General features: G+C 38.5%; 1 protein-coding gene across 1 annotated transcript in view; it reads left to right on the top strand.

Annotated features, from left to right (window-relative positions):
• Nucleotides 1-15,914, top strand: part of MSRA (methionine sulfoxide reductase A) — a 379,272-nt gene that overhangs the window by 181,991 nt on the left and 181,367 nt on the right. Inside the window, exon 3 of the mRNA XM_006081917.3 lies at nt 3,085-3,204. Within this exon, the coding sequence (XP_006081979.1) occupies nt 3,085-3,204 (120 nt within the window). The remainder of the gene's footprint in view (nt 1-3,084; nt 3,205-15,914) is intronic.

Genomic DNA, 15,914 nt, shown 5'->3' with positions numbered 1-15,914 from the left:
GCAGTGCACTTTGGTACCATCACTGTTAGTTCTTGTGCAATATGGAAATATTTTATCCAACCCACACTGCAGACTTCTGAACTTCAGGGGCCAGGGTGCCTTCAGCTTGGAACACTGTACAACTCCTGGATGTGTCCGTGGCTTTCTATGCTCAATAATGCTGTCCAGAGCACTTTCTACCCATTCTTCTCCAGAGATTTCCTATCATCGTCATTCCTGTGATGGTTAAGTTTACGTGCTATCTTGAGCTGGCTAAGGGATGCCCAGATAAAACTTCATTTTGGGGTGTGTCTGTGAGGCTGTTTTCAGAAGAGATTAGCATTTGAATTGGTACACTGAGTAAAGGACACCTCCCTCACCAATATGGGTGGCATTATTCAATCCACTGAGGGCCTGGCAAAGGAGGGGTGAATTCACTCCCTCTGTTTGAGCTGGGACATCCATCTTCTCCTGCCCTGGAACATTAGTGCTCCTGGTTAACAGGCCTTTGGGTTTGAACAAATTATAGTACCAGCTTCCTAGGTCTCCAGATTTCAGACTACAGCTGGGCAACCTCTCAACCTCCATAATTATGGGAGCCAGTTTCTCATAATCAATCAATCTCTCTCTCTCTCTCTCTCTCTCTCTCTCTCTCTCTCTCTCTCTCTCTCTCTCCATCTCTCCTCTCTCTCTCTCTCTCTCTCTCTCTCTCTCTCTCTCTCTCTCTCTCTCTCCATCTCTCTTATTGGTTCTGTTTCTCTTGAGAACCCTGACTAACATAATTCCCACATCTCAGGAATGCAATGAAATAAAATTAATAGTGAATTCTTGTTCCAGAGACTTGAGGATACTCAATTTTTATAAATACTCAGTAAATATTTAGTTATATCCACTAGTAGCAGACATTTCCTTTGCAAACAGGAGCATGGTATATAGCAGTGTATAACTCAAGTAATGCATATGCTTATGTTTTCCTTTGAATTTTTTGTTTTCCTTTTAAAAATGTATACATTTTTCATTTTTAAAGTAATATGACTCAGTTACAGAAAAGCTTGAAAAGTAAAAAAAATATTTCTATATTCTCATCACTGTAATACAGTTATGTTATAACTATATTTTTTCTAGTCTACTTTGGTATGAATATATTTTCATAGTTGTAATGAAAACATGCACATAATTGTTTTTTCTTTGTAAATTTAGCTTTAGGCAATGATGACATAAGCGTATACATATTTCCATGTTGCATTGTTATTACAACAGTAATTTTTTTTTACTGCATTAAATTTCATCATTTGGCTCTATTGTATATTTTAACTGTTAACCTATTTTTGGTTAGTATATTTCCCAACACATTTGAGCAAATATATTTTTGTGTAATATGTAATGCTATGCACATTGCTTTTTGGTTATTGTTACTCTGAATATTTAAAGTAGAATATTAACAATTGTCAAGAATTTCAGTAAACTTCGATCTATTTTTTCTTTCAGCTCTGTCATCAAATCTAACAAATATAGTGATCATAGTAGGAGGCATATATTAATTTGCCAACTGTTGTTCCAACCGGGATCTTATTTATACATGACTTAATAGTGCCATATAAAACTGGAGTGAGGCAGGCATCTTGTTTACATCTAGAAATTGGCCACAGATAGCCATTGTGCACAGTTAGAAACTCATGGTGGAAAATGAGGGCTCTTTAGAGCCCAGGGAAATATAAGTCATCATTTTTGATGCGTGTATGTGCATTCATGAGAGATGGGGCTTAGTTTTCATATGTTCAAAGGAATCCAGTATCTACTGTTTTGAGCACCATGTTTGCTAGTTGATTGCAATGCTATTTTTGTGAGTTGCTTTGTTTTTTGTTCCTACCTTCCCTGTGTTTCTGCTCTCTCTTTTTTCTCATTCATTACACTCAGTAATAGAATTCTGGAAACTGTTCTTTTTGGGGAGCAGTGATCTATCACATAAAGGTTTATGACTTTAAAAAAATTAAAAAACTGAGCACATATGTGAAATCGTTAATAAAATATTTTGTCAATCTGTGTTGATTTGGGGAAGGTCTCCCTTTTAAATCAGTATTTTAGTGTTACTTTTCCTTGTTAGAATTTTTTTGAAAAGCATGATAAGGATGCTGATTGTTAAATAACTTTCTACTATTAATACAAGTTATTATGGTTTGATGAGACCATAATGAATCAAGTGAGGAAATCATTCATCAAAAGCAGTTATCCTTTTACTGTTATTTGGAAAAGTGTAGCTTTACTAACTTCATTGAAATGTTAGGCTTTCTATGCTTTTGCAAACTAAAGCACAGAGACATTCTATGCAAAGAATCTTAAATAAAATTATTTTTAAATGTTACAACCTCTCCTTTAAATGATAAAATCTGAGTTATTTTTTATTACTAAATCACAGGAACAGCTTCTCTTTTCTAGTGAAACAGTGCAACGACTATTTTATCTATATATATAAAAGCCTAAGCGACTGTTCAACTGTTCGACCAATAGCTATGACATGCACTGACCACCAGGGGCAGATGCTCAACACACAGGCATGGAAACATGGAACAGACTGATGAATCTCAGAGGGAAGGGGGAATGGGGAAGGCGGGAAGAGATTAACCAAAGATCTTATATGTATACTAGAGGCCCGGTGCATGGATTCGTCCACCGGTGGGATCCCTCGGCCTGGCCTGCAGGGATCGGGCCAAAACTGGCAGTGCAACATTCCCCGAGGGGTCCCGGATTGCAGGAGGGCTCAGACCAGGCCAAGGGACCCCACTGGTGCATGAATCTGTGCACTGGGCCTCTAGTCCTATATAATAAAAGGCTAACATGCAAATTGTCCCCTTGGGCGGGAGTTCGACCAACCAGGAGTTTGACCAGTAAGCGGGGCCAGCCAGCCAACCATCTGTGGTCCCTCTCCTAGCCAGCCCCATCCCCGATTGGCCCCCCACCCTGATCGATCTCCCGCATCCCCTCCCCGCCCCCCCAGCCAGCCAATCCCGATCGGCCCCGATTGGGGTGGGCCAGCAGGACCCCACACTTGCATGAATTTGTGCACTGGGCCTCTAAGGACTAATCAGTATCTTATGTTTTTCTTAGGAATGGGCTGTTTCTGGGGAGCGGAGAGGAAATTTTGGACCCTGAAAGGAGTATATTCAACTCAAGTTGGCTATGCAGGAGGCTACACTTCCAATCCAACTTACCAAGAAGTCTGCTCAGGTAGGAAGAATTTGTTCCAGCATATATGAGGAGGAACAAGGAAGGGCTTGTCCCTGCTGGCAGGTGATAGGATCTTTAAAATGGAAATACATTTTTTGTGTGCTTCCTCAGTCTTCTATTCCCCATTTCTTTCCATAGACTTGTTGACTTGAACTTTTTACTTTTAGGAGATAATAAACTTCCTATGGAATGTATAATTTAGCTTTTGCTGCAGAATAACCCCAAAAATGTAATCATTAAAACAATCATATATTAGCTTATGCTTCTGTAGTTCAGCAATTTAGGCTGTGCTCAGTTGGGCAGCTCTTCTGCTGGTTTCATCTAGACTCACTCATGGGACTTACGGTCAACTGGTGGGTTGCCTGGGGCTAGTTGGTTTAGGATGGCTTCATTTATATGTCTGGCAACTGGTGCTGACTGTCAGTTAATGCTTCCTATTGGCTGGGATAATGGGGATGATGGACCATGTGTCTTTGGCAGGCTGGCCTGGGCTAATTCACATGGTGATGGATTCAGAGATTCCAGGACCAGCAAGAGAGGACAAGCCCCATTCTGCTAGTACTTTCAAGTCTCTTTTGATGTTACATTTATTATTGTCTCATTGGTCAAAACAAGTCATATGGTCTATCCCAGAGTCATTGTGAGAGGAACTCCCCAAGGCATGTGTACAGGGAGATGGAAGATATTGTGACCATGCCTACAACAGTTTACCACATGGGACAAATGTGTCATACCAGACATGTTTTCTTGAGGGAGAAATATTAAAAGCCAGGCTATAAAGAAGGGATTGGCAAACTATGGCTTGAAGGCTTAATTCTGCCTGCTGCCTATTTACATAAAGTTTTATTGAAACAGGGCTATACCCATTATTTGTATACTATCTATGCATGCTCTCATGACACAATGGCAGAGTTGAGTGGATGCAACAGAGTATGTACTTCCTGAAAAACTTAAAATATTTGTGATCTGGCCTATTATAAAAAAAATGTTTGTTGGCTAAATAGACAGATGCACCATGGCAAATTCTAGCTAGAATACTAGATACCCTCTGTGGATTTATTTTCTGTTTCTGGCCTTCAAGGATTCGCTTTACTTTTCTGCCAGCTCAGGTAGCATTTAAAACACATTTTTTCTTTTAAATATTTTTCAATTTAAAAATACAAATTGTGTACTAGTATATTTACAGTGTTGTTTTATACAGTGAAATGATTACTACAGTCAAGCTAATGAACATATCCATCTCCTTACATAATTTTTTTTTGGTGTTGTGAGAGCACCTATGATCTACCCTTGTAACAACTTTCAAATATTCAATACATTATTATTATCATTATTATTATTATTATATTTTCTATCATTTTATTTTTTCAAGAAAAACTATTTTAAATAAAATGTTACATGCAATAAGCATTAATATTTCAAGAACAAAGATTTTAAATACAATAATATTACCAAAACTGTACTAACATAGTGTAATATCACAAAAGTTGTAGGAAATATTAAAAATCTGCAAATAACAGAATTACTTTTATTATATAAGTAAAAATTATTCTAAAATAAGTTTTTCCTCTGGCTTTATTTTTGTTCATCAGTTTATATTGTTCATTATATTCCACAAATGAGTGAGATCATGTTATATATATCTTTCTTTGACTGGCTTATTTTGCTTAGCATAATGCTCTCCAGGTCCATCCAGGCTGTTGCAAATGGTAAGAATTCCTTCTTTTTTACAGCAGCATAGTATTCCATTGTGTACATGTACCACAGTTTTTTAACCCACTCATCTGCTGATGGGCACTTAGGCTGTTTCCAAATCCTAGTTATTGTAAATTGTGCTGCTGTGGACATAGGGGTGCATATATCCTTTCTGATTGGTGTTTCTGATTTCTTGGTATATATTTCTAGAAGTGGGATCACTGGGTCAAATGGGAGTTCCATTTTTAATTTTTGAGGAAACTCCATACAGTTTTCCACAATGGTTGCATCAGTGCATTCCCACCAGCAGTGCAAGAGGGTTCCTTTTTCTCCACATCCTCGCCAGGACTTGTTGTTTGTTGATTTATTGATGATAGCCATTCTGACAGGTGTGAGATGGTACCACATTGTCATTTTGATTTGCATCTCTTGGATGAATACTGTCTTTGAGCAAGTTTTCATATGTCTCTTGGCCTTCTGTATGTCCTCTTTCGAAAAGTATCTATGTAGGTCCTTTGCCCATTTTTTCATTGCATTGTTTATCTTTCTTTGGTTAAGTTGTATGAGTTCCCTGTAAATGTTGGAGATTAAATCCTTATTGGAGATAACATTGGCAAATATATTTTCCCATGCAGTGGGCTTTCTTGTTGTTTTGTCGATGGTTTTTTTTGCTGTGCAGAAGCTTTTTATTTTGATGTAGTCCCATTTGTTTATTTTCTCCTTGGTTTCTACTGCCCTAGGAGCTGTATCAGTAAAGATATTGCTACAATATATGTCTGATATTTTGCTGTTTATGGATTCTTGTAAGATTTTTATGGTTTCCCATCTTACGTTTAAGTCCTTTATCCATTTTGAGTTTATTTTTGTGTATGGTGTAAGTTGGTGATCTAGTTTCATTTTTATTCATGTATCTGTCCAATTTTCCCAACACCATTTATTGAAGAGACTATCTTGACTCCATTGTATGCTCTTGCTTCCTTTGTCAAATATTAATTGGGCATAATGGCTTGAGTCAATTTCTGGGTTTTCTGTTAGGTTCCATTGGTCTATATGTCTATTCTTGTGCCAGTACCAGGCAGTTTTGAGAACAGTGGCTTTGTAGTATATCTTGATATCTGGCATTGTGAGCCCTCCAACTTTGTTTTTATTTCTCAGGATTGCTGCAGCTATTTGGGGTCTTTTTTTATTCCATATGAATTTTTGAACAGTTTGTTCTAGGTCTGTGAAATATGCCATTGGTATTTTAATGAGAAGTGCATTGAATATATAGATTGCTTTGGGTAGTGTAGACATTTTAATGATGTTGATTCTACCAATCCATGAACATGGTATATTCTTCCAATTGTTATGTTTTCCTCTATCTCTTTTTTCAATGTCCTATAATTTTCTGAGTATAGGTCTTTTACCTCCTTAGTTAAGTTTATTCCTAGGTATCTTAAATTTTTTGTTGCAATGGTAAATGGGATTTTTTTTTTTTAGTTTCTCGTTGTGTGCGTTCATTATTGGTGTATATAAAGGCCATAGATTTCTGGGTGTTAATTTTGTATCCTGCCAGATTGCCGAATACATCTATTAAGTCTAGTAGTTTTTTGATGGAGTCTTTGGAGTTTTCTATGTACAATATCATATCAACTGCGAATGATGACAGTTTTACTTCTTCTTTTCAAATTTGGATGCCTTTTATTTCTTTTTCTTCTCTGTTCACTATGGCAAGCACTTCCAGTAAATGTCGAACAGGACTGGTGACATTGGGCATCCATGTCTTGTTCCTGTTCTTAGGGGAAATGGTTTTAGTTTTTGCCGATTGAATATGATGTTGGCTGTAGGTTTGTCATATATGGCCTTAATCATGTTGAGATATTCTCCCTCTATTCCCACTTTGCTGAGAGTTTTTTTCAAAAATGGGTGTTGGATTTTGTCAAATGCTTTTTCTGCATCTGTGGATATGATCATGTGATTTTTGTCTTTCAATTTGTTTATGTGATATATCACGTTTATTGATTTGTGAATATTGTACCAGCCTTGCATCCCTGGAAATCCCACTTGATCATGGTGTATGATCTTTTTAATATATTGCTGGTTGCGATTTGCTAATATTTTGTTTAGGATTTTAGCATCTATGTTCATCAGGGATATTGGCCTGTAATTCTTTCTTTGTAGTGTCTTTATCTGGTTTTGGAATTAAGTTAATGCTGGCCTTGTAAAAAGAGTTTGGAAGTATTCCTTCCTCTTGGATTTTCTGAAATAGTTTGAGGAGTATAGGTGTTAGTTCTTCTTTGAATGTTTGGTAAAACTCTGCTGTGAAGCCATCTGGACCTGGACTTTTGTTTGGTGGAGTATTTTTATTACTGCTTCTATTTCATCAGTTGTTATTGTCCTATTCAGGTTTTTTGATACTTCCTGATTCAGTTTTGGGAGATTGTATTTTTCTAGGATTTTGTCTATTTCATCCACATTGTCCAACTTGTTGGCATATAGTTGTTCATAGTATTTTTTTTTACAATCCTTTGTATTTCTGTGCTGTCAGTGGTTCCATCTCCACTTTTGTTTCTGATTTCATTTATTTGGGTCCTCTCTCTTTGTTTCTTGATGAGTCTGGCTAATGGTTTATCAATTTTGTTTATCCTTTCAAAGAACCAGCTCTTGGTTTCATTGATTTTTTTTTTTTTGTTAGAGAGGCTTTTGTTCTTTCTTTCTTTTTTTTAATTGAATCTTTATTGTTCAGATTACATTTGTTCCTCTTTTTTTTCCCCCCATAACTCCCCTCCTCCCAGTTCCCGCCCCACCCTCCGCTCTCACTCCCCACCCACTGTCCTCATCCATAGGTGCACGATTTTTGTCCAGTCTCTTCCCGCATCTCCCACTCCCCTTTCCCCCCCAAGAATAGTCAGTCCATTCCCTTTCTATGTCCCTGATTCATTATAATCACCAGTTCATTCTGTACATCAGATTATTTATTCACTTGATTCTTAGATTCACTTGTTGATAGATGCATGTTTGTTGTTCATAATTTGTATCTTTACCTTTTTCTTCTTCTTCCTCTTCTTAAAGGATACCTTTCAGCATTTCATATAATACTGGTTTAGTGGTGATGAACTCCTTTAGCTTTTCCTTATCTGTGAAGCTCTTTATCTGACCTTCAATTCTGAATGATAGCTTTGCTGGATAAAGTAATCTTGGTTGTAGGTTCTTGGTATTCATCACTTTGAATATTTCTTGCCATTCCCTTCTGGCCTGCAAAGTTTCTGTTGAGAAATCAGCTGACAGTCGTATGGGTATTCCCTTGTAGGTAATTGAGTCTCTTTCTCTTGCTGCTTTTAAGATTCTCTCTTTGTCTTTTGCTCTTGGCATTTTAATGATGATGTGTCTTGGTGTGGTCCTCTTTGGATTCCTTTTGTTTGGGGTTCTCTGCGCTTCTTGGACCTGTAAGTCCATTTCTTTCACCAGGTGGGGGAAGTTTTCTGTCATTATTTCTTCAAATAGGTTTTCAATATCTTGCTGTCTCTCATCTTCTGGTACCCCTATAATTCTGATGTTAGTGCATTTGAAACTGTCCCAGAGGCTCCTTACACTATCTTCGTATTTTCGGATTCTTTTTTCATTTTGCTTTTCCGGTTGGGTGTTTTTTGCTTCTTCGCATTTCAAATCTTTGACTTGATTCTTACGCTCCTCTGGTCTCCTATTGGGTGTCTGTATAATATTCTTTATTTCAGTCAGTGTATGCTTAATTTCTAGTTGGTTCTTTATTACAACATCGAGGGTCTCATTAGATTTTGTGAGGCTCTCATCAAGTTTATTGGCAGCTTCTAGCACATTATTGAAAGCCCTCAAAAGTGCGTTTTTTAGCTCTATATCCTCCATTTCTGTCATGTTTTTTTGTCTCTGCATTTTTTATGCTTTCTTGGTGCACCCCCTTGTGGTCTTTGTGCGAAGTCTTGTTCTATTTAAGCCTTGATTGTTGTAGTTAATACTAGAGGGATTTGACCACCAGGCCGACTGTCTGTGAGAATCAGCTGTATCTGCAGTGGGAAAACTTCTGTCCTCTGGAGAGGTGCTAATCTAGACTTTGCCTGAGGCTATCCGGCAAATGGCTCTGCGCAGGGCTTGGGCTGGGCGGGATCAACAGGGCAGGCGGAGGGAGAAGTTATGGCTGCTCTCAGTCCCGTTCCCAGAGGCTCTGCTTCTCAGAACCCCAGCAACCGCTGCAAACCTCGGAGAGAAAGCTGCCCTCACGTTCCAGCTGATGCCAGACAATCCCGCCTCTCCCGTTTGAGTTTGAGTCCCTAGAGACTCGCCTGGATCTGGAGCCCAGAGACTGAGACTCCCTCCTGATTGAAAACGACAACCGCGCCCTCAGCCACCAGCTGGCTCCACGCACACCTCCGTACCTTTGTATTTTCCACACTTCGCCTCCTCTGAGCCTCGGTATGCTGTTCTCTTTCCTTCTAGTTGAAGAATCTCTCCTCAGCCAGCCTTCCTGTGGTTCTGGGTGATGTCCGTTCCATCTTTTAGTTGTATTTTTGAAGTGGTTGTTTGCAGCAGCAATCTCCGGTGTTTACCTATGCCGCCATCTTGGTTTTCCTCTTCATTGATTTTTTTGTATTGCTTTTTTAGTCTCTATGTTATTTATTTCTGCTCTAATCTTTATTATGTCATTCCTTCTACTTGCTCTGGAATTTTCTTGTTCTCTTTCTAGTTCTTTAAGTTGTAGGGTTAAGTAGTTTATTGCTAATTTTTTTTTGAGGTATGCCTGTAGTGCTATGAACTTCTCTCTCAGGACTGCTTTTGCTGTGTCCCAGAGATTTGGGGTTGTTGTGTGTTCATTTTCATTTGTTTCCAGGAAGTTGTATTAATTTTTTCGTGATCTCATTGGTAACCATTCATTGCTTAATAACATGCTCTTTAGCCTCCATTTGTTTGAATGTTTTTACGATAGTTGATTGCTAATTTCATTCCACTGTGACCTAAGAAGATGCTTGACATGATTTCAATCTTCTTGAACTTGTAGAGACTTGTTTTGTGTCCTAACATGTGGTCTATCTTTGTGAATGATCCATGTGCACTTGAGAAGAATGTATATTCTGTTGCTGTTGAGGTGAAATGTTCTATAAATGTCAATTAAGTCCATCTGATCCACTGTGTCCTTTAGAGTCTCTGTTTCCTTGTTAAGTTTTTATCTGGAAGATCTATCCAGTGAAGTCAGAGGGGTGTTAAAGTCCCCTACTATAACTGTATTGTTGTCTATCTCTCTGTTAAAATCCTCTAGAAGTTTTTTACATATTTAGGTGCTCCTATATTGGGTGCATATATGTTTATCAGGGTTATACCCTCTTGTTGGATGAATCCAGTTAGTATTATGTAGTGACCTTTGTTGTCTCTTGTGATGGCCTTCATTTTAAAGTCTATTTTGTAGGATATGAGTATTGCTACTCCAGCTTTTTTTTCTTTTCCATTTGCATGGTAAATTTTTTTCCATACCTTCACTCTCATCCTGTGTGTGTTTTTTGTTTTGAGGTGGGTCTCTTGTAGACAACATATAGTTGAATCATGTTTTTGTATCCATTCAGCTACCCTACACCTTTTGATTGGAGCATTTAATCTATTTACATTTAGGGTTATTATTGATAGGTACTTATTTATTGCCATTTTAATTCTGTATGGCTAGGTTTCTCTCTCTCTTTCTTCTCATTACAGCAATCCCTTTAGCATTTCTTGTAATGCTGGCTTGGTGGTGATAAACTCCTTTAGCCTTTTTGTTGTCTGGGCAGCTCTTTATTTGACTGTCTATTTTGAATGATAACCTTGCTGGATATAGTAATCTTGGTCTCAGATCCTTGCTTTCCATTACCTGGAGTACTTCATGCCATTCCCTTCTGGCCTGTAGAGTTTCTGATGAGAAATCTGGTGTCAGCCTATGGGAACTCCTTTGTAGGTAACAGCTTTCTTTTCTCTTGCTGCCTTTAAGATTCTCTCTTTGTCTTTAACTTTTAGTATTTTAATTATGATGTGTCTGGGTGTGGGTCTGTTTGGGTTATTCTTGTTTTGGGGTTCTCTGTGCCTCCTGAACTTGTGTGACACTTTCCTTTACCAGGTTAGGGAAGTTTTCTGCCATTATTTCTTCAAACACCTTCTCTATGCCTTTCTCTCTTTCTGCCTCTTCTGGCACACCTGCTATTCTAACATTGTTATGTTTCATATTGTCCCACAGCTCCCTTAAGCTGTCATCCTGTTTTTAAATTGTGGTGTTTTTTTTTGGTTCTCTAATTGAGTGATATTTTCAACTCTGTCTTCTAATTCACCAATTCAATCCTCAGCTTTCCTAATCTGCTGTGTATACTTTCCAATGTGTTCTTTATTTGTGTTATGTCATTCTTTATCTCTGACTGTTCTTTTTTTTCATCATTACTATTTTTTTTCATGCTGTTAAGTGTTTTTACCATCATTACTCTGAACTTTGTTTCAGATAAGTTTCTTATCTCTGCTTCATTTATCTCTTCTTCTGGAGAATGCTCTAGTTCTTTCATTTGGGGGTTGTTTCTTTGTCTCCTCATTTTGGCTTTCTGTTTGGGCTTGTGACTATGTACAGACAGTCCTTGGGTTACATCGGACTCGACGTACGTTGTATTGTGGTTACGTCGCCATCTCCCATTTATTTATAATAAAAAGTTCCATCATTTTGATATATGTACATATATGCTTTATGTTTTTTAAATTATTTATTTACCACAAGTAAAGGTCAGGAAGTGTTATCTTTCTTTTAAATTTTTTTTTACTGTTTCAGTTCATTACTGTTGTGTATGCGCTCCATGTGAGTGACGTAGGTGCTTATGTAGGTGGGTTCTGACTTACGGTGAAAATTGCGTTATGTCGCGCCATAGGAATTGATCTTCGACGTACCTCGAGGAACTACTGTATTAGGTAGATCCTCTACACCCCTCAATCTCTAGTGCAGGACAGTGTTAAAGGCTGTTTCTGACTAATTAGATCAGGCATAGACTCAAAGCCTCCAGAGACTGCCTCTGCCTATAGACTGATAGGATTTTGACTTGAATTTTCCCCTAGGCAAGCATCCTCAGGTGTGGTGAGAGTTTTTCCAACAGGATGGGGCAGTTTCTTCTGCCTGGAGGTTAATTGTTACTTCGGGGCAAGGTATTTTCCAATAAGTTGTGTCAACTGTCTTCCCCCCAGGCAAGGCAAATGTCTATGTGGGAAAGATGTCCTCTGCTGCAGGAGGGAATGACTCAGCCCAGGAAACTTGGGGTGTCTGCCTTCTGAGCTCTATCCCCCAAGTCCCAGTCCTGGCTTCTGCTCTCACAGCTCCAGTCCACTTCACTCTCCCTCTGTCGGAGCACAAGGTACATGGCTTGTGTGTTGGAAATTTTATGTGTTGGCTCTTTGAGAGGGTGCCTGAATTTTCAGCTATTACTCCCTGGCAGACAGCACCTCACTGCTTTTCACAGCCAGATGTTATGTGGGTACTCTCCTCAGTTTTGGTGCTCTCTGCTGGGGGGCCCAGCTTGGGGATTAGATATCAGAGTTCTCAGTGGCAACCCCCCACAGCTGAGATATCTCTCTGGGACTTCAGTTACTGCCTGTGGGTGCCTGGCCAAACTTTTCACACCTCCACCCCTCCTATCAGTCTCTATGTAGTTTCTACTTTTGGTCCTCGGGTATCAGGGTTCTCTCCTGTGACTTTTCCGTTGATTATTCAGGAAGTTTTTCTGTATTTTAGTTGTAATACCAATTTGTTCCTAGGAGCATGTCCATGCAGCATCCATTTACTCTGCCGCCATTTTTAATTCTCTCCAATACAGTATTATTAACTATAGTCAGCCTAATGTACATTAGATCTCTAGAACTGATTCATCCTACATAATTTAAAGTTTGTACCCTTTGACCAACATTTCCCTATTTCCCCCTACTCCCACCCCTAGGAACCACCATTCTACTCTCTGCCTCTATGAGTTGGACTTATTTAGACTCCACTTATAAGTAAGATCATACAGTACTTTTTTTTCTATCTGTCTTATTTCACCTAGCATTAATAACCTCTAGGTCTATCCATGTTGTTGCAAAGGCAGGATTTCCTTTATTTTTAAGGCTGAATGATATTCCATTGTATATATTCCACAATTTCTTTATCCATTCACCTGTGGACAAACTCTTAGGTTGTTTCCATATCTTGCCTATTGTGGTTAGTGCTGCAGTGAGTGTGGGAGTTCAAAGGTACTGATTTCATTTTCTTTGGATGTATACCCAGAAGAGGGATTGCTGGTTCATATGATAATTCTCTTTTTAATTTTTTGAGGAATGTTCATACTCTACAACGCATTTATAAAGATTATTTTATTCACTCTTAAGAGTTCTTAATAGGAAGAATTTATCTAGATATATTATCTAGATATATTGACAGAAATGAGGTTTTTTAAAAATGCAAAAAGAGTTTTATCTATTAAAAATAAAAGTTTGAATTGGTTTTATTTGTGAGGGCCCTCTCACCTCTCTTCGGGCACTGTAAATGAGGGTGGGAGAGGAGTTGGAATATGGGAGTTTGTTCAGTAATGAGATATTGAATGTTTTCTACAACATGAATTCTGATTTTGAAATGAAATTTGAGCTATGACACAATGAAAATATTATATAAATACATGTTCTTGTTTTTTTGCCTCTAGAGAAGAATTAAAAGATTTTTTAAAAATTATTGATTTTTAGAGAGGGAGGGAGGGAGGGACAGAGAGAGAGAGAGAGAGAGAGAGAGAGAGAGAGAGAGAAACATTGATGTGAGATCAAAACATCTGTTAACTGCCTCCTGCATGCCCCCTATGTGGAATTGAGCTCACAACCCCTGCATGGGACAATGCCCAACCAACTGAACAACTGAACCACACTGACCAGTGCAAGAATTGAAATATTCTTGATTGCTGTTGAGAATGTGGAATATCAAACAAATACTTTAGTGGTTAATCCATTTTTTTTGCTTCTGTTTCAAAATTAAACAAATGCTTATGCAGAACTATAAACAGAGAGATTTAGATGAACCCTGGAGATTGCCCAGGTATATCCCCTTAAGTCTCAGGAATGGAAATGAATAGATTCATTCCTGTAATTGCAGGTATGGCTTAATAGCCTAAGAGAAAAGTTTGCTAGGAAAATCCTTAAATATCTATTTATTATTAGTAAAATGTTAATAATCAATTCAAATATTGTGATTGCTTGTTTGCTCAGACTCATTCCAATTCAACTCTTCACCTTCACAATGATAACATGATAATCCCCCTTTGTTGAATTCCTACTATGTGCCAGATACTTACTAAGCACTTTTCGCATCTTTGCTTTTTTATCATCTAATCTTCCAAACAGTCCCATGAAGTGTCTCAGTCTCTGTCTTTTACAGAGGGAGTATTGGGGCTCAGAGAGAAAAAGTCCCTTAATCCATGGGTCATATGTAGGAGGAATTCCAACCTCATTAGCTCTTAGCTCAAAGTTGAGGACATTGACCATGGTGTAAGGCACCCAACTCTCATTATGTCCCAGTGCTTCTCCGTTTGTCTATTCACACTTCCCCCCACCACGTCACATGTTCTTTTTCATATCTATGTCTCTACTATACCTTTTAGTATATTGGTGTGCTTTTTAATGATTACTATGAGGAAAAGATCCTTCTAAGATCCAGTTCATGCAGACAGCTGGTGTGTTAGAGGCCTTTAGCAATGGTGAAGTACAAGCACCATGGAGCTTGGTAAAGGACTGTCTATTTGATGTGAACACTAAGTTAGTGGTGGCATCAGGAAGCATGGTTGTCATGGAAACTTTTCCTGATTGGGACAAGGTAGTTATAGGGTTTTACCCAGACACAGAAGGAGAGATGATTTTTCCCCCCAGGCTTTTTTTCTTTTCTTTTTTTTTCTGATCATGAAAGGGAAAAACAAAAAGGCACAGAGAAGCTGTGATAGAAAGGTCCCTCTGGCACAGAAGTGGTAGAGCCTACAGATCCTGGGAATAGCAGGGAAGGAGAACAAACAAGGTCCCCAGCTAGAGTAATTATGATAACCAGCTAATTAAATATTTTTGATCGAGATGAGGATGGGGAAGACAGAAAGCAAGTTATACTGGTGGGGCCTCCGCACTGAAGCCTCAGGTGCTCAAAGCCTTGTTGAACAAGTCAGCCCTGGAGGGGTCTCACTTGTAAGGGAGAAAAACCAAGTCTCCACTCAGATGCATAATAATTGCTGAGATTTCATGTGAGAGAAATACTAGTCTATGCTCCAGTATTTGAGTTAATTTCAAAATTGCTTACTTTTGTGTTTGTAATTAAGTTTGGTCACAACCCAGGAATCTTTTGTAAAAGTATGTATGTATGTATGTATGTATGTATGTATGTATGTATTCATTCATTCATTCATTCATTCATTCAAGAAAAGAAGCCTAAGGACCTGAATTGCTTGCCAAATTCCTTCTCTCATATAGCAGTATACTTGGAACCTAAGGTACCATTTGTTTTTGGGGGGCAAGTGTCATAAATAGAGGGGTAGTTCTCAAAATCCATAGGATAAGCTATACCACTCCCCCCATCCCATGATGACAAATGTCAGAACTTCCACAAGCATTGCCTAGGCACACAGATCACTGGTCACAAGCATGGAATCAAAACCATTGGCTATATTTTTTATGCCTGCTTGCTAGTGGGTATGCACAGCCTCAGAGAATGAATGAGTGTGCCAGTGTGTGCACGAGTATAAAAGTAAATGTGCATTAAGACAGGATGCAGATTAATGTCAGAATGGTTTTTCTTTGTGGCTGTTGATGGGCCTGTGATTCTGAAATCTGAGCTGGAGTTGCATTGGGCACATAGAAAAGATATACTGTTTCTAACAGACAGGAGAGCAGGTGAGTCTCATGGTGATATACATGGATAGGGTTGATTCTGTCTCGGATGTAAGCAAAACATTCATGAATGGCTCACCAATGGGTCTGCTCCACGCTGAGTGATCTAGATGTGACTTGAGCCTAACTTA

Source organism: Myotis lucifugus, unplaced genomic scaffold (genome assembly GCF_000147115.1).
Source record: "Myotis lucifugus unplaced genomic scaffold, Myoluc2.0 scaffold_1, whole genome shotgun sequence".
Lineage (NCBI taxonomy): Eukaryota > Metazoa > Chordata > Mammalia > Chiroptera > Vespertilionidae > Myotis > Myotis lucifugus.
This window is presented reverse-complemented; position numbering and strand designations above follow the sequence as displayed.